This window comes from Nicotiana tomentosiformis, chromosome 5 (genome assembly GCF_000390325.3).
Source record: "Nicotiana tomentosiformis chromosome 5, ASM39032v3, whole genome shotgun sequence".
NCBI classification, from domain to species: domain Eukaryota; kingdom Viridiplantae; phylum Streptophyta; class Magnoliopsida; order Solanales; family Solanaceae; genus Nicotiana; species Nicotiana tomentosiformis.
The window spans coordinates 64669952-64697214 of NC_090816.1; the positions used below are offsets into that span (position 1 = coordinate 64669952).

At 40.4% G+C, this 27263-nt stretch overlaps 1 protein-coding gene across 1 annotated transcript; it reads left to right on the plus strand.

Annotated features, from left to right (window-relative positions):
* The first annotated feature begins 24811 nt into the window (after positions 1-24811).
* LOC138892488 (uncharacterized) lies at positions 24812-25435 on the plus strand. Its single transcript, XM_070176207.1, has one exon. It carries the CDS (start codon positions 24812-24814, stop codon positions 25433-25435), a length of 624 nt encoding a protein of 207 aa, XP_070032308.1.
* Positions 25436-27263: the final 1828 nt, after the last annotated feature.

A 27263-nucleotide genomic window follows, 5' to 3' on the forward strand; every position in this document is an offset into this window, starting at 1 on the left:
AAAGATCCGTTTCAGCACCAGCTGCCCCGGTGCGAACTGTCTAGGTTTGACCCCTTTGTTGAAAGCTCTAGACATTCTGTTCTTATAAAGCTGACCATGACACACTACATTCATTTTTTTCCCATCTATAAGGGCTAATTGTCACAACCCTCACCTTGGGGTTGTGACTTCGGCAAAGAACTGGTGAGAAAAGACTCTTTTGATTGTCTGACGTAGATCTGTCTACTCAGGAAACTTGGGATTTTTAATTTTAAGCATATATAAGGGGGGGGTATAGGTGATGAAAGCTCTGACCTGCCTCCCTCATACGTGCTGCCACCAAGCCGTATTGAACGAGCTACCTTAGGGGCAACCTCAAGGGCCTGCCTGGATAACTCAAAGGAGTGTCCTAGGTATCCATACGAGTTAAGGAACTCTATGGACGGTGCAACGCCTTCAGGCTAGCGTTGGGCATCAAAGTGGCGCTAGAGGCTCGATGTGTGGGACGGCCAGCCCGTGGGCTGCCGAATGTTGGAAGGAGACCTCCGTGCCGATTGGATACTTGACACACCTATCTTAGGGGCATCATGTGTTGACTTGTGAGAATGTCTTGGGTTCAACCATGCAAGCAAGGGTCCGTTAGCCTAAACGTGAAGTTATGGGGCGACACTGCACTATTCCGGATGGAAGCATGTCGCGAGAGCTATGTATGGGCATGGCACAAAAGATGCGCATGACAATGGCCAAGGGCTAAAAGTTGGCTTACTCGGGCAAGGCACGAGCTAGTCGCGGATTCACTAGGCCAGTGTCAAGCTTGAGGATTGGGTTGTGCACGCATGAGCGATGCTTAGTCTTGGGCGAGGGACAAGACATGTCCTAAGCCAAACCCCCAAGGCGCGCATGGATTATGATCCTAAGAGATAAAGTGCCATGATATGTCTAGGGCCAAGTGCCTAGACATCTTATGGGTGGCACAAGTTGGGGCGAGCCTCATGAGCGAGTCCCACCAATAGGCACAGGATCGTGCTTGAAAACCTGGGAAAAGAAATAGGCTGGCCTGCAGCGAGGGGAACTGCAGGCTCCGCACGGTCGAATCGGTGCCGCTGGCGAGCATAAGGAAATGAGCCCGTGAAACGTGGTATCAGAGCTGATTAAGGCCATACTATGCCATGGCACAATGTCAAGGAAAAGGGTTGATATGGCAAGTGCATTTTGGATGTCAGTGCGGAGATAATGTCAAAGCAGAGATTGACGTTCACATGCCACCAGAGATCGATAACCCGATACTGCTGGTCAAAGAAAGAAATGGGTGATTCCATTGTCTTTCGAAAGTCTAGGTCACTATTGAATGAGGTGATATGCCGATGAGTCGGATGGTCAAGAGAAGGCCATGTTTTTCAGGTCGTGCAACCAAATTGCAAAAAAGTGGGAACCGTGGACTATAAACTTTGGGCATGATCATAGCGGAGATCTTGCCAAGGATGCATGCAACGCATCAGTTGAGTGTCTTTCCTTCAGGATAGACTTGTGAGCTGCCTGAGGGAATTGCCAAGGTGAGGAGACGAATTCGAAGGTATAGTGAAGCTTCGAAATTGGGCGAATTTCAAAATTGGAAGATGTCATCATTCTGGAAAGAGGTACGCGGAATGATTGGGGACCGTTGAGAGCCCAAGTGCGAGGCACACCGAACCGGGAAGACGTGCTAGCAAGAACAACAGAGTACCTGTCTATAGGGCGAGCATTGAAGTACTACCGGGAGCATTGGGTACTTGTTGAGGAAAACAAAGAGCTTTGTTCGGAAATGTGGCGATGCTATGACTTCCAGAATGTAGTACTTACCAACGGTCGTCCCAAGAGCTGGCCGAATGCCAAGTGGGACGACAGAGCTAAATGTATCCTCCACATTGAGTGTGGGAGTATCCCGCTTATTCAAGAAGTATATGGGCGAAGTCGTGGGTCTGGAAGAAAACACATCTTCAAAGGTAGTGAGGGCAAGGAAAGGCTACGGGAGCGAAAGGCTACGGGAGCTATGCCAGAGGGCATTTTAAGGCTACGGGAGCGAAAGGCTACGGGAGCCATGCCAAAGGGCATCTTAAGTCTATGGGAGCTGCACCAGAAAGCACATTGAGGAGCTAACCATTGAAGGAAAAGCTTCAAACAGACATGAAGGCTGTAAGGGTCATGGTGTAGTTGACTAGTGTGGGTCAACTACAAAGTGAGTCACCAGAGGGTGCAAGTGCGGAAGCACTTTCCAAGTGAACACCGAAAGGAGGTAAAATGGAGAGGCACGCTTGGAAGATACTTGGGGGAGAAGTGCATGGGGCACGACTCCTTTTGAGACAGGACTTTGAGGAAGTCTAACCCACAGGACAAAGGGAGCCGCGAAGTACATACATGAGGGGGAAGACTCTAGGATGTCTTAGGCCATGATGTGTCATCGGGGATGATGACATTATGAGTGTGGGAGGATGTCACAACCCGGACCTCGGGGTTGTGACTTTGGCAAAGAACTGGTGAGAAAAGGCTCTTCTGATTGTCTGATGTAGATCTGTCTACTCGGGCAACTTGGGCTTTTTAATTTTAAGCATATATAAGGGGGGTATAGGTGATGAAAGCTCCGACCTACCTCCCCCATATGTGCTGCCACCAAACCGTATTGAACGAGTGACCTTGGGGGCATCCTCAAAATCCTGCCTGGATGACTCAAAGGAGTGTCCTAGGTATCCATACGAGTTAGGGAACTTTATGGATGGTGCGGACGGCCAGCCCTTTGCCTATTGAATACTTGATGCACCTATCTTAGGGGCATCATGTGTCGACTTGTGAGAATGGCTTGGGTTTAACCATGCAAGCAAGGCTCCGTTGGCTTAAATGTGCAGTTGTGGGGCGACACTGCACTATTCGGGATTGAAGCATATCGCGAGAGCTATGTATGGGCATGGCAAGAAAGACGCGCATAACAATGGCCAAGGGCTAAAGGTTGCCTTACTCAGGCAAGGCACGAGCTGATCGCGGATGCACTAGGCGAGTTTCAAGCTTGAGGATTGGGCTGTGCACGCATGAGCGATGCTGAGTCTTGGGCGAGGGACAAGACATGTCCTAAGCCAAATCCCCAGGGCGTGCATGGATTATGATCCTAAGAGATGAAGCGCCACGACATGTCTAGGGCCAAGTGCCTAGACATTTTACGGGCGTCACAAGTTGGGGTGGGCCTCATGGGTGAGTCCCACCAACAGGCACATGATCGTGCTTGAAAACCTGGGAAAGGAAATAGGCTGGCCTATAGCGAGGGGATGTGGAGGCGCCACATGGTTGAATCGGTGCCGCTGGTGAGCGTAAGAAAATGGGCCCGTGACATAATTGCTCATAGCGGCTCCTTATCCATTCTGCGTCACTGAGTTTAGCTTCTTGTATAATTCTCAAATAAGGAATTTCTACCTCGGCGGGGATGACGTCTTCAGTACTGTAGACCAATAGGTAAGGAGTTGCCCCGGTTGACGTGCACACTGTGGTCCGGTACCCCAATAAGGCAAATGGTAAACTCCCGTGCCATTGCTTGTGGTTGTCTACCATCTTCCTCAGTATTTTCTTGATATTCTTGTTTGCGGCCTCCACGGCTCCATTCGTTTGGGGCCGGTATGCTGTGGAGTTTCAGTGCTTGATTTTGAAGGCCTCGCACATGGCTTTCATTAGATCACTATTGAGATAGGTGGCATTGTCAGTGATGATAGATTCTGGAACCCCGAATAAGCAAATAATACGATCTTTGACAAAATCTACGACGACTTTCTTGGTTACAGCTTTGTAGGATGCAGCTTCGACCCACTTTGTGAAGTAGTCTATGGCCACTAAAATGAACCTGTGCCTGTTTGAAGTGGCGGGCTCGATTGGTCCAATGATGTCCATTACGCAAGCGGCAAAAGGCCAAGGTGCACTCATTGCATTGAGTTCATTTGGTGGCACTTGTATCATATCTGTGTGTATTTGGCACTGATGATATTTCTGGACATACCTGATGCAGTCTGTTTTCATAGTCATCCAAAAATAACCTTTCCTTAGAATCTTCTTAGCTAAAGCGAAACCATTCATGTGTGGTCCGCAAATTCCAGAGTGTATCTCTTCGAGTAGTTTGGAAGCTTCCTTGGTGTCAACACACCGTAATAATCCTATGTCTGGAGTCCTTTTGTACATAATCCCTCCACTTTGGAAGAAATGGTTGGACAATCTTCGGAGCGTGCATTTTTTAGTATGATTTGCATACTCCGGGTACTCACCTTTTGCCAAGTACTCCTTTATATCATGGAACCATTGGATTCCCGTCTGCTTCTTCTTCAACATCTGCACAGTAAGCTGGCTGATTATGAATCCTTACTGGAATGGGGTCGATGAAATTCTTGTCTGGATGCTGTATCATGGAGGACAAAGTGGCCAATGCGTCTGCGAACTCATTCTGGATTCTCGGGACATGTCTAAACTCTATCTTCGTGAAGCTCTTCATCATCTCTTGCACATGATATGGATATGGTAATATCATGGTATTCTTTGTAGCCCATTCTTCCTGCACCTGATGTACCAGCAGATCTGAATCGCCAATTACCAGTAATTCCTGGATATTCATGTCAACGGCCAAATTGAGCCTCAATATGCAAGCCTCATATTCTGCCATATTATTGGTGCACGAAAATTTGAGTTTTGCGGATACCGGATAATGTTGACCTGTTTTTGACACCAAGACGGCTCCAATACCCACTCCTTTGAAGTTTGCGGCTCCATCAAAAAACATTCTCCACTCGTCGTAGGCTTCAGCAAAATCTTCTCCTACGAATCATACTTCTTCATCACGAAAATATGCTTTTAGTGGTTCGTATTCTCCTCCTACAAGCTTTTTCGCAAGATGATCCGCTAATGCTTGTCCCTTAATCACCTTCTGAGTCACATAGACAATGTCGAATTCACTCAACAATATTTGCCATTTTTCCAGCTTCCCTGTACGCATGGGTTTCTGGAAGATGTACTTCAGAGGGTCCATCCTTGATATGAGATATGTGGTATAGGCATAGAAGTAGTGCCTTAGTTTCTGGGCTATCTACCATCACGATGAAGGGTATTGTTACTTCAACCTCAAACGGAGTTGGTGCAGCTACCTCAACTTCAATTGGTGCCTGAGTTTGTACCGTGATAGGTGTGAGAATGACTGGAGATGTTTAAGGATTATCTCCTTCTCGAATGAGTCCAATTGACCCCTTTGAGTCCCATTCTTCATCGGTCTCTATCATGTTTACCCCTCAACCCTTGTGATCCGGGAGAGGATTGTTATGGATATTTGGTGCAGCCTCCTTTGCCTGTATGACCTTCGTGTCAATTAATGTCTGAATCTTATCCTTCAAAGTACGACACTCATAAATAGTATGACCTTTCATGCATGAGTGATAGGCATATGTCTTATTTGGATTGACCCATTGAGAGGAATTTTCCATGTCGACAGTGGGAACGAGAGTGATATAACCGGTAACCTTCAGTCTCTCATACAATTAGTCTACAGGTTCAACAATTGGGGTGTATTGTCTGGGTGGTCTGCGGTCAAAATTTGGTCTAGGTTTTTGGTAGTTTTAGTGGGCTGGTAGTGAGCAGTAGTATACGGGTTGGGTATTATAGGTATGGTAAGTGGTGGCAGGTTATTGGTATCTGGGAGGTGAAGGCTGATATATGGGTGGAGGTGTTTGGTATATGAGAGAAGACTTTGGACCTTGGGCTGCCATTACTGCACCTACTTCTTTCTTCTTGGAGATACCTCCTGACTGTAGGGCCTTATTTGTGGCTTGGAGTGTTTCAAAATTTGTCACCATTCCGCTTTTGATCCCTTCTTCTATTCTCTCTCCAACTTGATGATATCAGAAAATTTATGGTTTTCAATAACCATCAATCTTTCGTAGTATTGCGGATCCTGAGCTCTAACGAAGAACTTATTCATCTGTTCTTCTTCCAGCGCTGGCCTTACTTTTGTAGCTTTAGACCTCCACCGAATAGCATACTCGCGGAAAGTTTCCGTTGGCTTCTTCTTGAGATTTTGAATATAGAAAATGTCTGGTGCATTTTCTGTGTTAAACCTGAACCGATCCATGAAATCCGATGCCATGCCTACCCAATTAACCCATTTCTTTGGGTTCTAACTAATGTACCAAGATAGGGCATCTCCAGTGAGGCTTCTAATGAATAGCTTCATGCAGATTCTTTCATCCCTGCCAACTCCTACAAGCTTTTCACAATATGTTCTCAAATGCACCTTCGGATCACCTGTTCTGTCAAACATCTCGAACTTGGGAGGTTTGTAACCCTCCGATAGTTATACGTCTGGCTGAATACACTAATCTTAAGTTCCTCTGCCATATTCTTGATGAGCAGGTCCTTCTCGGCGGATTCTGGTGTGTATGGGGTTTGTTGAGTGGGGTGAGGTAGTGTTTCTATGTATATGGGGTTGCTTTGGTAGATACCGGGGATTTGGGTATAGTGATGATCATTGGTTGAGTACTGCGGATCGGGGGTAGGTTGCGGTATATTTTGAGGAGTATGGTAGGTAGTAGTTTGTGGATACTGAGTCGGAAGATATTGGTGCTGAGGGGGAGTTGGCACTGGTAGAGGGTTAGGATTTTGAGGAGGTGTGGCATATTGATGAGGTGCGGGAGGGTTTTGTGGATGTTGGTTTGGTGTGTTTTGAGGAGGTGCTGGGTTTTGGGCATTCTGTTGGTTAATATCTGAGACGTTTAAGGTGAGGGAGAGGTTTGCCAAGTTGCGGACCTGCTCAAGTTCCCCTTGCAATTCCAGTATTTTCTGCTCCAACCGTAGAACCAAATTATTCTGTGCCGGAGTACTCCGACCATCTGAAGTTTCAACATTTTTAGCATGCGCAGTGTTATCTTTCCTGATACTCTCATGTCATCCATCTTAGCCTTTCCCTTACTTTTAGGATCACTTGGAGGAGGGGGAGGAGGAGGGGGAGGGCCTCTGGATCTGGTATGATACGCTGATGATGCCAGTATGCAAGAACCAACCTTAGGGGATGATAATAATCAAAATAAAGAAAAGCAAAAAGGTAAACTAGTCAGTTGGGGATTTTGGAAGGATATTTGCAGTATTTAAACATGTATTGCGGAATTATAAATCCGCGTCCTAATTTTGGGGACCTTATTGTGCTTGAGCTAGGCCTAGCGATACATAGATTTGGTGAAAGTTGATGTCGATAACTGCCTCGTTTCATTAATGTAATAAATAGATCAAACCTCTAAAATGACAATAATTAAAAGAGTTGCTAGTGGCATTTGCCTTATTACAATCAATTTCTAAAACGACTCTAGAAAAGCAAATAAACAACAATTCTACCCGGTGGGACCCTCTCCAAGCTTCGCCTTCTTGGCCCCATCGATCAGATTCCCCAGGTCGCGCATGTCCAGCAGTAGATACGCCCTTGCTAGATGTCCTCCTTCGTTGCCCTCTGCATTCTGACAATCCACGATCCTTTTCCTCATCTTCCCTTCAAGTTCCATCAAACCCTGCTCTAAGTACTTCAACCTCTCTGTTGATTTTGCAGCAACTTCCCTCCATTCATTAATTGATTCCATGTCTAACTTGTGTTGTTCCAAGGATTCTCTTGTGCAACCTCTTGTATTTTACTTGTGCTTCAGCAGCATCATCTATGACCCTGTTTCTTCGTTCGATCCCTAGCTCGACTTCTACTGTTATGTCATTATCCAACCATGATAGGTAGAAATACACATGACCGGCGTGGTACTGATCTGGTTCGATGGTATCCTTTTCCACAATAATCTTCATATGCCACATGTGTTGGGCCTTACACTTGAATGGAATGGCACCATCCTAAAAGTATGCTTTGTAGTGAACCATCTTAGAAATTCGCAGTATGACTTGTTTTCTCCCAGCCTGTCTCATGACCCTGATAGGAGCATAAGGATAGATACCCATCAACCCGATCAGCACTAAGTGAGTAACACCCCTGGACCTGATGATGAACTTGCTAATAGGGAACCACTCGAACATCAAATAGACCTTGTCATCAGTCAAATTACTAAAGAAGTGTACGCAATCCACGGCATTTTCCGATTGTGCAAACCTGTCTGGGATGAAAGTATTTCTTTTTTGATGGTGAAAGGCTATGTGGTCATTCCATGGTCGCCACGGAAATTCCTGACGGTACTGTCCTCTTTGAAGATGATCCAACAACCATATTTGCAGTAACAAATTACAACCCTCAAAATGTCTGAATCCCTTCTTACAACGGTCCAAAGCTCGATATATCTCTGCCACGATCATTGGGATAATAGTGTAAGTCTGTCCCTCAATCCCTTCCATTAAGGTCTTTGTAACCATAGCCAAACGAGTGTGAATCCTGTCTCTTTGAATTGGAAATTCTATCATACCCAGAAAACAGACGATGAAAACAAAAACCCGACGATGATTCCAGCCTAGGAAAGTGATGGCAAACTCATCATGATAGATACGGTAGGATGTGTTGTGTCCATAACGCTCGTAGAGGAAGTCGAAAAGTATGTAGGACTTTTTCAGGCATACTAACTCGTCATATTTTCTAAGACCCATCATTTTCAGAAATCCCCTAGAAGTACAATTTTCTGATACCAGTAGACTAGGGCTATCCCAGGGTAGCCCGGCAAAACCTCATATTTCCTCAAGAAAGGGAGACATCCCTATCGTACCTAAGCGGAAAAAAACCCTCTTTGCATCCCAGATTATAATAGCGGCCTCGATAAGTACATTGTTTGGCTGAATATCCAGCAAAGGTAAATTTCCAAGAATTCTTTTCACACGGTTCTTGTCACTTGGCGAGAGATTTTCCCACCAGTCTAGCAATAGAGGAGAGATACTTCGGACCATGCCGAACCTGGGGACTTCGTGCCTCATTTTTGCAAAATAAATAAAGTTAGCCCTTTCCCCCTCCGGGTTTGACTACTTACAAATTAATGATTAGCATATCAGCACATTTTCTCCAAATAATGCACATATCATGATCGTGCCTGTTGGGATTATGGAAATTCCAATGGACTTTGGACAAGGCTTTCCTTAGAAAGTTATTATGCAGACAACATTCTAACTCATGCTAGGTTTGGATATGATGTATGCACAATTAACATCAGAGTAGGGTTTTCTATAGAAGTCTAGACCAGTACCCTCAAGCGGACAACTTGAGAGGGAAAGGCACGGAACCATTGACTGCACCGCTGATCGACTAGTTTTACCACGAATAAGCCTTTCAGAATTTTAAAAGGGTAATATAGGAAGAGTGCGGACACTCATCAAGTGCCGCTATGGTATTAACTGCACACGATTAGAATATTATGCATAGCATTTAATTATGCAAAAAATAAAACAACGCCTTGTCAAGTATTTTGCATGATAAAAGGGATAAATGCGGTATTTAATAAATGTAAAGACAGAAAAGAAAGAAAAACAAAGAAGGAGTTAGTTCGCGTAATGGAAAAATTATAATAAAGTGGTAAAAGGGGTAGGGATTGGGAAAGACATAAGGATTGAAGCCAGTGAACAAGGTTAAACAAAAAGTTGCATGTAAATTCATGTAAAAGGGAAAATAGGGAAGGGGTATGCATGTAGCAAATAAACGGTGATTTTGAACATAAAATAATAAAGACACGCTTATCGAGGGAGACTAATTAACACAGACCAAGTTCATTATGGTAAGAGCCTAAGGATATCCCCAGCAGAGTCGTGCCCCTCTTTCTTGAGAAATCGGGTTTCGACTTGACAACTCTTTTAAAATGGAGGATAGGTATTAAAATAGAAGAGTCGCCACCTAACGGATTAAGGTGCGTTAGGGCAAGTATTTGCAAATGACTCAGGTTTACTAGTTTATGTCACCAAAGATCAGGTAAGGGCTCAAATTACCTCGAGGAGAAGGTGTTAGGCACTCCTCGAGGTCCACAACGGTGGGTCCCGGCCGAACTCAAATCATGTGAATTAGTCTAAGAGAAAAGAAACAATTTGGACAAAGAAAGAACTATTTTAACATGAATGGGGGGGTCCTAAGTTTTTTAGCCTAAAGGATCACCTCGTGGAACATAAATAATACTTCGTAACTCCCTCAAGACGGGCGTTACTAATATTAATCAGCGGGCACAGACTATCATCTCCTGCTACCCGATTACTATCTTTAAGTTGTTTACCTAAAGCACTCTATTTGATTCTAAGTCGTACCCTATGCGTGCACTACCCGTCCCATGTCTATGGTCCATGAGGCATTTGGACCTCTATTTTAGGGCAGTTCTAGACCTTAACTTAGGTTGCTCAAAAGGAGAAAACTAGGCGACATACAAAAAATAGTTAGGACTTTCAAATAGAAACAAGTATGGGCTCAAGTTACCCTCCGCATTTAGACATCAAATGCACGCCAAACTGATTAGCATTGACAGGTTTTATTAATTGCAAAATCCTATAGGCAGGATATCTATGTGATATTGACGAACGAGAAGATAGTCGTATACAAAGTCAATTTCTTAATGCGATTATTAGGAACTACAAAGTTTGCCTACTAATTTTAGCATGATACAATTAAGCCCACCAGCATAGTATCTAGGTGTTGTGCGATAGTAAATAATGGCAGGTCACAGAAACAAACCTAGAATTATTTGTTTTAATCCTATAGCCATGTTTTCTAATGAAGGTAACAACAAATAAAATGGGCATAAACAACAATTAAATAGATTCAGGAGTGCATTCTATAACTTGATCCAGTTTGAATCCTATAGGCATGATTTCCATAATCTGAACAGTTTTGAATCCTATAAACATGATTTCTACAATTTGAACAGTTTTTGAATCTTATAGACATGATTTCTGGATGAAATAGTATGCAAGCAGGAATTCATACACACATCAAACCATACCATTTCTATAGGCATGGTTTGTAACGCAACATGATTGAGCCAAACATTGAGCCTATGGACATGGTTGCTAACACATAATTACTGAACACAATAAGACACTTAGAAGCATGATTTCTAACATATAACATCCAACATCACAGCATTAACCCTATAGGCAGGATTTCTACCCCTACTTTATAGCAAGTAAAAAATAAGAACACTTTCCCATTTTTACTAATACCCTAGAATTGTTATTACAAATAATTATAACTGACCAGAATTTAATGAATGAATTACAAGGTAAGTAAAACTATAGGGAGCCTACAACAGGCCCGAATACAACTGGACAGGCCAGGCCTTCAACTCACAGTAGTTCCAAAAGCCCATTTTCATAGATACACAATAACCAATAGCGAATGATTCACCCATATTTCAAGGATAAGCATACAGAACCCAAATCTCTAGTGTGGCAGAGTTCCCAAGGGCTTTAGGAACCCAAGGCAGTGCTCACACTAGAGAAAATGATCAGAAACGGTTCAAGAAAGACTAGGGACCAAATCCTAGTGTGTCAGAGTTCACAAAGGTCTCACATGAACCCTGAGCAATGCTCACACCAGGGAGGCCAGAGGACAGAAACTAAATAGCTTTGGCTTTCAGCCAGCAAAGAATGAGGATTCATGAGAGTAGGATGGGATTAGGGGATACACTTAAGGACAGAATCACATATAGAGCATGTACAAACAAATAGCAAACATATTTGAACCTAAGCATACTTAATCAAGTTTTTAAGAATTAACAAAGTCACATGCTAATAAGGCTAGTTCATAAGCATATTCACAGTGATAACAGAGACTTCAGATCAGGCTAAGTCATAGAAAGAAAACACATTGATTAGCAGTAGGAACTGATTAAGATAATCTAGTAGAGGTATCATAACATAGTGAGAATGAAACTAAACAGGCCGTAACAAGTTCAACAAACAAACATTGTAAGTTTGTTAAGGCACACATATATACATGGCTAAAAGGGTATGAAAGCATGTTTAACTCTAAAAAATAGTCCTCAATAACACAGAATTAGGCAAATTTTATTAATCAATTCAAATTAAGTTCGACATGTCTTAACTACAAGTAATAGCATTTAGGGTAACATGGACTAATGGCAGTAACACATTGAGCAAATAATCATAATGAAAGGGCAGAAGATTCAATAACTCACCAGTTAAGATGAAGAGGGAAAAGGAATCCAACAGTATAACAAATAGCACCAAACGGAAGCAAAAATGATTTCTGGCCTTGGCAAGTACTTAAATCAGTAAAATTGCACCCTAAATTTTTGGTAAAAATACACAAAATCGGCAGAAAAAATAAGGCAAAGAATCACATAGGTATATAATGAACAGACAAGAGATTATTATATAAAAAAAAAGAATACTGAATCAAACCAGATTTGGTTAGAGTAAAAGGGTATGAAACCCTAAGTTGGGCAAACCACAAAATTGGCAGAAAATAAAGGCAAGAATCACATATTAACATAAAAATTAACACATGTAAGAAATTATTCAAAAGAAAACCTAGAATCGAACCAGATTTGGTTCAAGTAAAAGGGTCTGAAACCCTAAATTAGGTAAGTGAAGGGAATCGATAAAATAAGCAAATTCACGAGTATTAAGGTTTAGTGTGAATCAACTAGATATGAGAGAATCGTTACAAAATAACATGCTTGGACTCAAGGTTATTCAGATTCAAGAGACAAACATAGATTTGGATAGAATCAAAGCGGGGTACTTGCCATGTGTAGGCAAGTACCTAAGTCACTCCGTAACAAAGCATCAAACAAGGAAAAAACACTGAAATGGCAAGGGAATAGGGAAAGAATACCATTAGGAACGGGAATTAGGGGGATTTGGGTGAGTCGACAGATTTATGGTTCATCAGTAGAGGGGAAATAAGGACGGCGGGTTTAGGGAAATGAGGGCTAGGGTAAAGAGGAGGGAGATATAAGGAAAAGGGGTGGTTATTTGTGCGCCGTTGATCATCTTTGATCAATGGCCGAAATTTAAACGGGCTGGGGTCGGGTAGTCTTATGTCCGAAATTAATTATAAAAAATATGGGGCCAGATTTTAAATACTTAAATTTAACCAATAAAATAATTTGTAAATATAATAGATAAATAATAAAAATATCATTTATGCATAAAAATGATTGAAAATAAATATTGAACATTATAAAAATATAAAAAGATTATTTTTGCATAAATAAAGTAATTATAAGTACATATAGGCTATTATTGCAAAAATGTACAATTTTAGCCTTTAAAATGCAAATGTAAAAATGTAAAATATTTAAAACCTAATATGGGTGTAAATGATGAGTTTAGATGATAAAATAATCATAAAAAATATTTGTAAGGTAATTAATGTGTATTTATATAATACAAATGCGGAAATAAATTGATTTAAAGCCTTTAAAAAGTATGAAAAATTATGAAAATACGTTTATATGCTTGTAAATCAAATGATGATGCATACGCACTATTTTGAAAGTGTATATATATTATATATATATATATATTTAAAAAAATATGAGGGAAAAACTGGGTATCAACACCAACTACCAACCTAGCAAGAAAAATCACTATCCTATTATCTAAGAGAAACACGCAAAAACACTGAGAAAATTTAGGGTTCGAAGCCTTAGGTTTCTTACTGCATTCCTTTTCTTTTGCTGAGTTCTATTGCTGGTCTAAAATCAACAAAGCCTTAGGGTTCTGGGATTTTGAGTAACTGAAAAGAGTTTCTTTGGTATGCTGCTCTCAAAAAGGTCAGCACCCCTCAGTTATCTGTTTTGTTCGTTTCTCTGAATGATATAAGTATGCCGAAATAGGTTTTGTAAATTGCAATTATTCTATATGTGTTTGACATGTTAATATTTATGCTTTGTTAGTTTAACGACTTTTTGTGATTAGCTTGTTTTGTTATGAGTCTTTAAATGATAGTTGATTAAATCATAATTGATACATGTTGATTTTTGTTCTGAGTTTTCCAACAGTCTCCATGCCTAAGTGATTATATGCTTATGTTCAACATAAACTTCATAGTTTTCATTGACTTGCAGTAAGCTCATCTCTATCTTGTTGCATCTCTGCAGTTTTGTGAGCTTTGAAGTTGAGTTTACTATCGGATAATTATAACTAAGATGAAATCTGTTCAAACTTATATCCCCTGTATTTTAACCTTGAACTTGAACATAAAGTGTCTAAATGCTTTCTTCTCTGCCTATGTTTGTCATACTATTTTCTAAGTTACTACTATGTCGTTTACTTTGTTTTAGTTATTATTATTGTTAAACCAATCATGCTTACCTAAACTTCATGTTTTTCCCTTCACCGATGATTCTGTTATGATCTTCACCTCTACATATTGTTCCCTGCATCTTATTTGTCTTATGGTCGAGTTCATTATTTGATAATCCTAACTGAGATAAACCTGAAAGTTCATAAGTCCTTATCTCTTAACTAATATGAAAAAACCTAAGTGTTTAGGTGCTCTCCTTCTCTGTATCTGCATCTGCTAGCTCTGAGGGTAGTTTCTGGGCTATAACCATGACCTTCTCACGATCACACCTAACTGTTGGATGTATTTGTAGGAAACTATCTTGTTGGATTTAAACTGTCTTCTTTTCATGAACCTTTGTTGTACACATTCTGTTAAGGTTAAGCAACATTTCTCTTCATAGAATAAGTCATGATCCTGCTTGGATAAATCCAACTGGTACTTGCTGTGTAACTAAGATTGGTTGTCCCATGATTAGTTGGGATCTTCAGATACATGTGTAATTAAAAACATGCTTGTGTAGTACATCCCTTTCCTTAAGCATGATCATTTCATACTTACATACTAAGCTAGACTTATGTTTGAGTTGAACTTGTTTTGATACAATGCTTCCATTTTCTTTATTTATTGACATGTTTAATTTTGTTCTGTAATGTGCAAAGTTCCCCTTCTTATATGAGGTCACTACCTCACTTACCCTGCCAATGTACAGTTGACTGAATATTACCATTATCCCTGCTTAACTCTGTAACACCATGTTTTGTCTTGAATTATGCTCAGTCCTTCTCCTTATTACTAATCTGAAACTTAACCTGACTCTCAAGCCATATGAAGTCCTTTGTTGATACTATCCGAACATGATGACCTGCTAATACTGTTAGAAGCATGACCTTATTTAGTCCGTAGGAATCCATGTTTAAATCTGTGAATTGTTAGTCTAACGAGAGTTTAATCCTATTCCTGATATCCTTGATAACCCCTCTGTAACAATGGTTGACTATGACTGTTTTTCTGAATCTGTATTGATGATCTTTAAGCTATTAAGTAGTGTTACTAATCCCTGCATGTGTTAATAACAAACTTAGTTCACAGTTAGTTTGCCAAAGGCAGGGGTATCTGTATCTCTTCTGCTGCTGTATATATGAGTTCTGCATGCCCATTTTCTCTTTAAATATTTTGTTCCTTAATGAATTACTCCTGCAACAGTATGATATGAAACTTCTGTTTTTTTATCTATATGTGTTCTAAAGTCATCCCCTTTAGATTTACTTGTTATGTATTCTTTATTTAGTGTCAAAGGTAATTTGTTATCTCTTGTGTTAATTTATTAAGAGGAAAAGTATATTGGGGTAAGTAATACTTTAGTATTTAGTTAACATTAGAAGGGCCTCATTGGCACTTAAACCCGTAAGAAAAACATGTTGTTAGTGTTTAAAGGTATTTGGGAGCGGAGTTCGACTCTAGGTTGGGCTGCCCTCCCCGGCACAATCATTTCCCTGGGCCTTAAGTCCCTTGGGAACTTTGAAGAGTCAGGGGATCCAAAGGGAGCATCGACCTCCAGTGGGGCTTCCTCCTCAGCTCTTAATTCATTGACAGATTCAGTTCTTTAAGGGTTTAATATTTAATGACAACGAGAGGTTTCCAATATGAACTATTTGCTAAATAAAGCCACCACATTGATATATAATTTTCCCACAACATTAATCATATTCATGTTTCAATTAGCTGTTTGTGTACCTGTCACGTGCATCAGAATGTGATCTGTTATTAGAGTATGCTGAATATATTGAATATATATCTAATGACTTTCTTCCTCTTTTGGATATGTACATCAGCTTGGGTTGCTGAGTCCCTGATGAACTCATGCACAATTCCAACCTTGTTGCATTTCATCGAGGAGTCAAAAATCAGTTATATTTGCATCTCTTTACTATTGGGCCTACCTTCTTGAGGCCTAATCACCAGAGTCCAGTCCTCTTTCCCTTAACTCCTTTATTATTGTTTACTGTCTCGTTAATTCAGTTTACTGCTTTCGCTAGTTTAAGTTTACTGTTGGTTGCATTTGTTATGTCTTTGTTATTGTTTTATCTCTTATGTATATAACACTTATATATTAGATCACATGTTATTCTTCATTCTTTAATATCATATAAACTTAGGCAGGCCTTAAACAATTTAGGATTACAAGGGGAATTAGTAGTAGATCCTCATTTCGCTGATTGTAATCTGTTCATAGCATTACTATATTTTCTCTCACCTTTCTTTTCCTTAAACGATTTTTAACCCATAATTCCGCAAAATAGCAGCTCTATTTCAAAATAAAGAAAATCAGATATGTGCTTCATCTTCAAAAGGGAAAATCATAACTTCAAGGGAAAATCATAACTTCAAGATCTATCGCCTTAAGGGATTTTCAGCAAATAATCTTTTCTTTAAAATTCTCAGAATCTAAGGTAAATTTTAGGCTCACTTTCTTACAAACACCCTTTTAGAATTACATAAATAACCATCGCCGAAATCAAGTATTTTCATAACGTAATCTCTTTTACAAGCTTGTAAAATCTAGACCACTTGCATACCTACTTCAAAATTCTTTCAATATATCTTCATAAATTCGTACCCCTTTTTGGGTCTCACATTCCTTTTATTAATATCATACTCTCCCCTTAGGTATACAGTTAGTAGTACTCCCTAACAATAATTAAAGCATAGTATAAATGGTTGATCCCAAACTTAGTCTAAGTCCTATGTAGCTACCTCAGATAGATTTTAAGGGGTGCCTAACACCTTCCCCTTAGAAGAACTAGAACCCTTACCCATAATCTCACCGGTTAGCAAACTAATAAAGAATATGACTTAGTAATTAAATAGGTACCCTAGTATACCTTTAAATATTAGGTGGCGACTCTCTTTCATCAACAACAGGAAAATCACAAGTTGAATCCTATCTTGACTGGTGCAAAATAAGGTGCAACAACATGGAAACTCTGCTAGGGATACACACTTATGTTTTAACCTTAGCAGATTTAGACTAATTTGGTTTCTAGATTTATTTGTATCTTACATTGATCATAATCGAAATTGCAATTACATGCTTACATGCCTTATTTGTTCTTTATAATTATTTGCTCTTTATGATCACCCTTCTTATCACTGCTACACCCTTATTTTTTACTGCTTTATATACACTGTCATCATATCTCTCCTGATCGAGTCTTGGTCGTACACTATCACACACAATGGCACGCGAGGGTTGTCTTTTACACCCATCCAAACCTTCTTTTGAAAACTCTCTAGTTTCAGAGAATGGCTTTGTCAGGTCAACTGACATAACTTCTCGCGACTTTCAGTCCAATTCAAAAGTAGGAAACACTCTACTCTAGTAAAATAGGTCATACTGCATAAACCTTAGATGAGTTGGTCCCTGGCACCAACACACAATTGGGAAAGCCACTTTGATGTCAACGGGTCATGCACCCAACGACATAATTTCTGTGGAAAGACAAACAAACATGACAAGCCACTTACAGATCCGAAGCAAACACTTACCTAAATAGTTTTCTTACCCACCTTAGAAAATAGAAATCAACCAGAACATCCCTGAAATTAGCATTGTAATGGGAGCACCACATAAGATTAAACAATAGTGGAAAAATATTTGTCGGGAATACGGAGACAAAGTTCGGACACACCTAGGGGCATTAACTTCATTAAAGAACATCCGAGCAGACATGATGCTCACTCGCCTATTGATAGAATTTTGGGATCCAGCTAAGGTGGTGTTCAAATTTGCCGATTGTGAGCTGGTACCGATATTGGAGAAAGTCATAAGTTTTACAGAGCTTCCATTTAATGAAAGAAAGACATTACTGCCAGTTTCTATGTCCGATTATCGGTTCTTGGATGCTCTTGGTCTTACCAATAGCATAAGCCTCAGAAGTATCAAGGATGAATGGGTAAGCCTCGACTAGATGTTCGATAGGTTTGGGCACCGTGAAAGCTACGAATGGTATTCAGGGGATTTTCAATGTGACCAAGCGACGCCGGAGAGTCTCAAACCTATCACTTTCGCAATGACACTGTTGGGATTATTGGTCTTCCCACATCGAAGGGGTCGTATCAACATCAACTTGTTACCAGTGGTCCCGAAAACCTTCTATGGCAATCTTCAAGCTACTTTGTTGCCAATGGTGTCAGCCAAGATGATAAGAGCTTTATCCTCATGTGCATGAGGATACGATTTCTTTAAAAGGATATAATTTGCTCCTTCAAATTTGGGCTACTGAACACTTCTTCTAGCAGGAGGCGACTATCGACTACTTCGTGGGTGTCAGCAATATGATCTGCATCCATAATGTAAGAATGAGACACTGGATCTCCCCACATACGCATGAAGAATGGAGGGAAACACTGACCAATCTGACAGGAGAATGGATCAACTAGAAACTCTCTTTGTTAGGTAGAAGGAAAATCTTGAGGACTCCCCAAAAGTACTTCATTGAGTTGATCGGATTGGAAGGCATTCATCCATACTCACCCCTGGGGGTCCTCAGACAATTCAGGATTATCCAAGATGTGCCACTGTGGACAAGGACAATGCTATACGAGGATGAATACAATGGCCATATTCCAATTCCCAGGATAAGAAGACTGCAAAAAGAGTGAAATGACTGGGTAACAATTCCTGTGGGTCAAAACTCATGGTGCACCCCCGAGTACTATGTCTGGATTAACAAATAAGAAGAACTGGCCCACCCAAGCAGAGAGGGTATAGCCTAGTTAGAGGACGCAGTTGTTGCTTTGCAGATTTACCATGAGATCCTGCCATATTACTTGGGGACCACATCAATGCATCGTCAGGTGGTCCCAAGATTCATTGACCATATGTTGCCACCGGCTGAAGAGGATGATCGGGTAATGGAATGCATCCAGATAGAGTCAAGTACAGAACTAGAAGAAGATCCGGAGGAGGAGTCTGAATACAACGATGCTGAGGAAGATTTTGAGAAAGACCTAGAGGAGGATCCGGAAGAGGAGCCAAAAGAAGAGAAGGGTACAGGAAGCGACTCAGGGGATAGTTATTAGAATTAATTGGTTTCCCCTCCTTTCCCTACTTTGTACCTTTACCCCTAGTTCTCTCCTTTACTTTCCAAAAGGGCAAATTGCCCAAAACCATGCAACTCTATGATATAATCCTTGTTCCCACTTGTATCAGTCCAAATTATCAATCAAAATATATTCCTTCGAATCTAAATGTGTCAAGTCTAAATATCTGTCAAATGTTCGCGAATTAGGCCTACCTTCGGCAATGATAGGTCCTTGCGAATTCTAGGAACGCGCTAGTTGTAATGCACGAATTGCCTACTCTGTGTGGTTTTTGGCCCGTATAAAAATGAAGAAATTGACTCTTGCTCCTTTTCTTTTCTTTCTTTTTATTTTCGTTTGCTTTATTATTATCCCCAAAAAAGAAAAGAAACTTAGTTTGTATCGACTAAAAGTGGCAGAGCCACCATACAATCTAAGGTCAAAGGGAAAGATGTCCGTTGCTGAAGACCCATCTAAACATGCTCTGGTCATAGCCGCAGCCCGGGGCAATCGGGGGAAAAGGACAGTACTAGGAATGTTGAACATGTGGCCAGGATGGCCCAGGAAATGGAATCCTTAAGGGAGGAGGTACAACATATCAGAGAATTGGCGCACCTGGCCGTGACAACACTTCCTCAACCACCCAGATTCCCTTCTTTGGATTCACTTCCAGATCATTTTCCTTCAACATCACGCTAAAACAACAACACCCCAACCTCACCCCCCTCCCCATTCAAGTCATACCTCTAGTAACCCCTGCTAACCCACCAAATCCACCTATTTACACTCCCTACGTACCACAATACCCTCAGACATCACATAACCTGCCTATTACCACTGATACAACTACCTCTTCTCGTGACGGAGTCACCTTCACCACCAACCAGCACATACCTGTGGCTTATGCCACTACTCATGAGCATTACATTCCCCCTGTATATGCCGTTACCGAACCTACCTTTACAACACCCATCACGGTTAGGGTGACACATGAGATGGATCAATACGCCGAGATGGAGAGAGAAGCAAGCAAGGCTTAAGGAAAAAGAGTCGGTATCTGAGCAGTTGCAAATGTTGAGAAGGCAAATGAAGAGTCTCCAAGTTTTGCGAGGAAGTGAAAGCTTGGACTATGAGGACATGTGTATTCATCTAGATGTGGATATGCCAGTAGGGTACAAACCCCTAAAGTTTCATGTCTTCGATAGGACAGGGGATCCTCACGCGCATTTAAGAGCTTATTGAGACAAGTTGGTCGGAGTGGGAAGGAACGAGAAACTAAGGATGAAGTTGTTATAAGAAGTCTGACGGGAGAAGCAGTCAACTGGTATACCCAACAGGACACATGAAATGGGAGAACTTGGCAAGATATGGTAGAGGACTTGATGAACCATTTTTGATTCAATATAGAGATCACTCCTGATCGGTTCGCGCTGGTGAACCTTTAGAAAACCCCATCTGAGTCATTTCAAGAATATGCACGGTAGTGGAGGACGGAAGGTGCCAGGGCACAACCGCCGCTGGATGATAGTGAACTAACCAAGTACTTCATCTGAGCCCAAGAGGGAATATACTTTGAAAAGATGATGGGAATGATGGGTCAAAAGTTCCACGAGCTATTTAAGATGGGAGATTTCTTAGAAGAGGGCATAAAATCTGGTAAAGTGCAATCTATGGTAGCACTGCAAGCGGCCAGTAAGGCCATCCAGTCAGGGTCAATTGGTAGCGGAATGAAAAAGATAGAGGAGGTCTCAGTAGTCGTCCCCTACTACCGAATTAACCCATCTCATGGAAGCACCTCGTATTCCCCAAACAACCACTCACCACTACCCACTTATGCTTCAGTCTATAATAACCAGCCATACTACTACCCTCAACCACAATACAACCCTCCTCGAGCCAACAACAACCAAAACCCACAACGACCATATGCTCATGTCCAAACCACTACTAACCAAAATCAACATGTGTATGCACCACGCCCTCGTCCCAACTTTGAAGAGAGGGGTCCTAGAACTTACACCGAGATTGCTAAGCCTCTGGCCCAATTGTATGAAAGGTTGAGAAGAGTAGGATTGATACACCTAATTGAGGGAAAGGTTCCTGAACATCCCTCTAAATATTTTGATGTCACTAAGAGATGCATGTATCATTCCAATGTACCAGGGCACAATACTGAAGACTGTTTGAAGTTGAAAAATAAAATTGAAATTCTGATCAACAGAGGAGCCATCTAGTGCACTCCAGCACCACCTAATGTGAATCGCAACCCTTTGCCAAATCATCAAAACTAGGGAGCTAACATGATCACGCTAGATGAAGAATATTACCTGAAGGGAACTATTGTCACTATAGGGAACGCAGAAACCGCGAGGATCCCTCCTCAAAAGGCTCCAATTATCACAGTACAACTAAGGCCTACAGTGACAGTTCAAATCTATCCGCAACAACATGTCGATGCTACTCGGGGCGAAGAAGATCAAGAATACAAAACCATAACATGGACCTACCAACAAAAGGGAAAGGCCAAAATGACAGACTCTATCGTAGCCCATGGTATGACTAGGTCTGGGAGATTCTACGATCGTGAAGATGTGAATCGAGGAAATTCGGGGAGAGAACAAATTCCAAGGAGGAACATAACATACCCAGAAGCCGCTGAGTTTTGGAAAAGGATGTCGAGTAAAGAGTATTGTGTGGAAGAAGAGTTAAAGAAAACACCAACACATATATCTATCATGGATCTATTAATGAGTTCTGACAGTCATAAGGACGCTTTGTTCAAAGAACTAAATGGGTTAAGCATACCAAGTAGCACCACTAGCGAGGCGTTGGCCGCGACAATTGGGAAAATGGTAGAAACAAACATAATTACTTTCAGAAGAGACGAACTTCCTGTTGAAGGCGCAAGTCATAACAAGGCTCTTCACATCCCTGTCAAATGTGGGGATAAAGTGGTATCCCGAGTGCTGGTCGATAGAGGATCAGGAGTCAACATTTTTCCGTTCTCTACCCTGCGGCAGTTGGGAATTCATTTGAGGGAGATCAAGGAAAGCCACATAAGAGTAAGACCCTTTGATGGTTCTCAAAAGGATGTTATTAGGGAAATTTATCTAGCCTTGCAAATCAGGCAGGTTGATTTTTCGGTATTATTCCAAGTTATGGAAATCTCCTCTTCCTACAATTTGCTGCTGGGCAGGCCCTGGTTACATATGGCATGGGCCGTGTCGTCTACCTTGCACCAACGTATAAAATTCGAGTGGGGATGCCAAGAGATCGTGGTCCACGGCGAGTGGGGTCACTCCGTCTATTTGGAGTATGTTGTCCCATTCATTGAGGGGCTAGACGGAGTCGCCTTCCACACTATGGAAATCATGCAGATTACTGAGGTGGATAAGACTGAACAAAATTTGGGAATGCATGCGCCGTATAGATCGGAGATGTCTATGAGGGAGATGATGAAATATGGATAATAGTGTTGGAAGCCAAGGCAGATGGAATCATAGAGCCAATTGAACATAATGGGCAGAAAAGAAGGGCCAGCATAGGATATCAGCCTCCGGAAGGGAAACCTCACACCATTAGCTCTTGGAAAAAGGTTTTTGTGCCAGAGCATGTTTCAAGTCGGGGATAGAGTTCAACACCTGAAGATGATATCATCGACATAATGGGAAAGCTATTCGTGAATATGATTGAAGAATCGTCTGAATGAATTAACATCAAGACACCTACTATTAGGGATGTTGAACAAGGGGACGAGCTACAGAATTGGACATCCAGTTCATCTTTGGTTCGCCGGGAGTCTTGGAAGTATGGAAATATAAAAGTTTTCTTTTAAAAGAGCACGGTCAATTGAAGCATGTGCCGTGTCTGTACCTTTTTGTCATTTGACTCTTGTGAACTCTTAAGACATTCCTCTTTTGATGAAATAAAAAGAATCATCTTCCTAAAAATTGGAACTCTATTTTACTGCATTATTTATAATTAGTTTTTTCTTTCTAGTAACCAAACTGATATAAAACTGCGTTGCACGATTATGACATGTAACGAAACCGCTGAGCACAAAGACCCGAATTACGAGGAATATGACGAGAGTATGATGCCAGACAATCTCCCACAGGAGATCAAACAGCTGGAGAGGTAGAAGAAGCCCAATCTTGAAGAAATGGAAGTAGTCAATCTTGGAAGTGAAGAAGACGCGAAAGAAACCAGAATCAGCATTCACCTAGAAGCCAAGCAGAAGGAAAAAAATGATTGAGCTCCTCTGGAAGTACGTTGAGCTGTTCGCATGGTCCTATGATAACATGATAGTATTAAGCACCGATATTGTCTTGCATCGACTACCCACTGACCCTACCAGACCGCCGGTCAAGAAGAAGCCCAGGAAGTTCGAACCTGATTTAAGTTTGAGAATAAAGGAAGAGCTGACCAAACATATAGAAGCAAATGTAGTAAGGGTCACCAACTATCCAAGCTAGTTGGGAAACATCGTCCCAGTGCCAAAAAAGGACGTAAAGATCAAAATATGTGTAGATTACTAGGATCGTAACAAAGCTAGCCTAAAGGATGATTTTCCCTTGCCAAATATCCACATCCTCATCGACAACTGTGCAGAGCATTATGTGCAGTCGATTGTGGATTGTTTAGCTGGATACAATCAAATCTTAATGCATGAGGAAGACACAAAGAAGACAGCTTTCACCACACCTTGGGGAGTCTACTGTTATAGGTTTATGCCGTTCGGCCTCAAGAACGCGGGCGCCACCTACATGAGGGCCATGACAACCCTTTTTACGATATGATTCATAAAGAGATTAAAGTGTATGTGGATGATATCATTATAAAATCTCGAAAGAGTTCAGAACACTTGGACAACCTGAAGAAATATTTTGAACACTTACAAAGGTACAATTTGAAGGTGAATCCAGCAAAGTCCATGTTCGGAGTCCTTACTGGAAAACTATTGGGTTTAATTGTAAGCCGGAAAAGGATAGAACTAGACCCATCAAAAATCAAAGCCATCCAGGAATTACCACAACCAAAGAGCAAGAAAGATGTCATGAGTTTCCTGGGAAGATTGAATTACATCAGTCGCTTCATAGCCCAGTCCACTGTAATCTGTGAATCCATTTTTAAGCTGCTAAAGAAGGATGTTGCCATGAAATGGACAGAGGAGTGACAGAAAGCCTTCGACAGAATCAAAGAGTATCTTTAAAACCTGCTAGTGTTGGTTCCCACTAAACCAGGGAAACTATTGTTGCTCTATTTGTCAGTCCTGGACAATGCCTTCGGCTGTGTGTTGGGGCAGCCTAACGAAACTAGGAGAAAGGAGAAGGCCATCAACTACTTAAGCAAGAAGTTCAACCATGCGAGGACAAGTTACTTTAATAGAATGCACTTGTTGTGCTCTAACTTGGATTACCCAGAAGCAATGACATTACATGTCGGCATACACTACGCATCTGATATCTCGGCTCGACCCACTCAAATACATGTTTTTAGAAGCCAATGCCTACCGGAAAGCTAGCTAAGTGGAAAAATCTCCTCAGCAAATTTGACATTGTGTACATAACTCAAAAGGCTATCGAAGGACAAGCTTTAGCCTACCACCTTGCCGAGAATCCAGTGGATGGGGATTACGAACGACTTACAACATATTTCACCGATGAAGAAGTACTCTTTGCCGGGGAAGATATTGCAAAATTATACTCTGGATGGAGAATGTTTTTCGATGGAGCAGCAAACTTCAAAGGAGGCGGGATTGGGACAGTCCTGGTTTCGGAATCTGGACAACACTATCCGGCATCTGCAAATATAAGATTCCTTTGTACCAATAATGTGGCTGAATACGAGGCATGCATCCTTGGAATCAGAATGGCAGTCGACATGAACATCAAAGAACTTTTGGTCATAGGAGATTTAGATTTGCTGATACACCAAGTCCAAGGAGAATGGTCCACTGAGAATGTCAAGATATTGTCGTACCTACACTACGTGAAGGAGCTGTGCAAGAAGTTCACAAAAATTGAGTTCAAGCACGTCCCCAGAATTCAGAACGAGTTCGCCAACGCCCTTGCGAGCTTATCATCTATGATTCAGCATCCAAACAAGAACTACATCGACCCCATCTAGATAGAAATCAAGGATCACCATGCCTATTGCTTCCATGTGAATGAAGAACCAGATGGTAAACCTTGGTATCACGACATCAAGGAGTTCCTTGCGACCCAAGAGTACCCAGAAAAATCTACTAATGGTCAAAAGCGAGCCCTCAAGAGGTTGGCAAACTACTTTTTCCTCAACGGGGAAGTCCTATACAGGAGGACGCCAGAATTAGGTTTATTGAGATGTGTGGACGCCGCCTGTGAGCACCTAATTTTTGACTATATTTAAATTTTTATCACCTTCTACTATGTAAATATTTTCAGAATTTAATATATATATTTTTAGCTTTGTTACACTTATATATATATATATAGAAAAATTATTAATAATTTAAAAGGTCAATTATTAATATTAGTATTATTATTATTATTATTTTTATCTTTATTTTTAAATAAAATGAATTAAAAACCGAAAATAAATAAAAATTAATTATTATTATTTTTTAAGTAAAAGTAAGTAGAAATTGTTTAATAAAAAAAGGAAAAGAAAGTGGAAAATTAAAAAAATAAAAGTAAAAGAATGTGGAAATTTAAAAAATGAAAATTAAAATAAAGTTGGAATTAAAAAATAAAAGTAAGGGTATCAGATTTTTTTTAAAAAAAAATTAAAAAATAAGTGGGAAATAAAAAAAGAAAAGTAAAATAAGTGGGAAATAAAAAAAGAAAAGTAAAAAAGTGGGATTTTAAAAATATTAAAAGTAAAAAAAAAGTGAGAAATTAAAAAATAAAAGTAAAGGAAAGTTGGGAATTATTTTTTTAAAAAAAATAAGAAAAATGGGAAGTGGAAATTCTTTTTAATTAAAAATAAAAAAATAAATAAAAAATAAAATTCTGAAAATTTCAAAAACTTTTTCTATAAATAGAAGAGAAATGTGATGAAAAAAAGAGGGGAGAGAGAAAATAAAAAATATGGAAGAAGGAATTGAGAAAATTTTATTTTCTTCTTCTAGGATAAGAAAATTTCTACTCGTGTCATTCTTTCTTTGGCTTTCTATCGAAAAATCCAGCAGCTTCACCACCCCAAAAACACCAGTCCTTGACCACTTTTGATCCATCATTAACCACCTCCCCTCCCCCCTCCCTCCACACACAAAAAAAAGCTCCAAAAATAGCCACTAAATCATCAGTTTTGCAAGGTCGATTGAGGTTGCAAGTTAAAATTTGCCGCTCGAGTTTTCCGTGGTCTGAAGAGTCCAGTTGAGAGTTATCCAATCATTGAGTGGTTGTAATTTAAATCCACAATGATCAATACAAAGTTTCACTTCTCTTTCTATTTTGTTTTTCTCATTAATGTTTTGGGTCACTCTGTTTTAATTTAACTTTGAGTATGATATGATAGAGTTCGCATCTGAGTGTGCTAAGATTAATTTGTTCTCATGTTGAGTATTTGTTAAGATTAATTTATTGTCCTTTTTAGTAGTTCATATGATTAATTTTATTGGTGAATATGTATTAATTCGTTATTTTTCTTGTTTATTCAATGAAGTAATGGCTTTCCATTTTAGCATGCTTTAGTTTCATTGTGATCTCCTATCTTAGTGACTAAATTGGTCATGCTTGTATCTATCTATTCCTGCCATAAATTTAGTCTAGTTTTAAATATTGGTTAGCAGTAAAATTATAAGAGATTAGGTTGGGCCATGATTGGTGTAAGACTTTAATTGAACTTTCCTAGCGTATTTATGGGCTAATTGTTGCACATGACCAATAACAAATAAACATTCACAAGCTAGCCAACTTTATGCATAATTAATTTACTTCATTTCATCCAAAACAATATACATACCTCATGACCT

Bases quoted from the DNA above. Each gene is read 5' to 3' on its own strand.
- LOC138892488 (XM_070176207.1), top strand. From the start codon at position 24,812: ATGCCTACCGGAAAGCTAGCTAAGTGGAAAAATCTCCTCAGCAAATTT.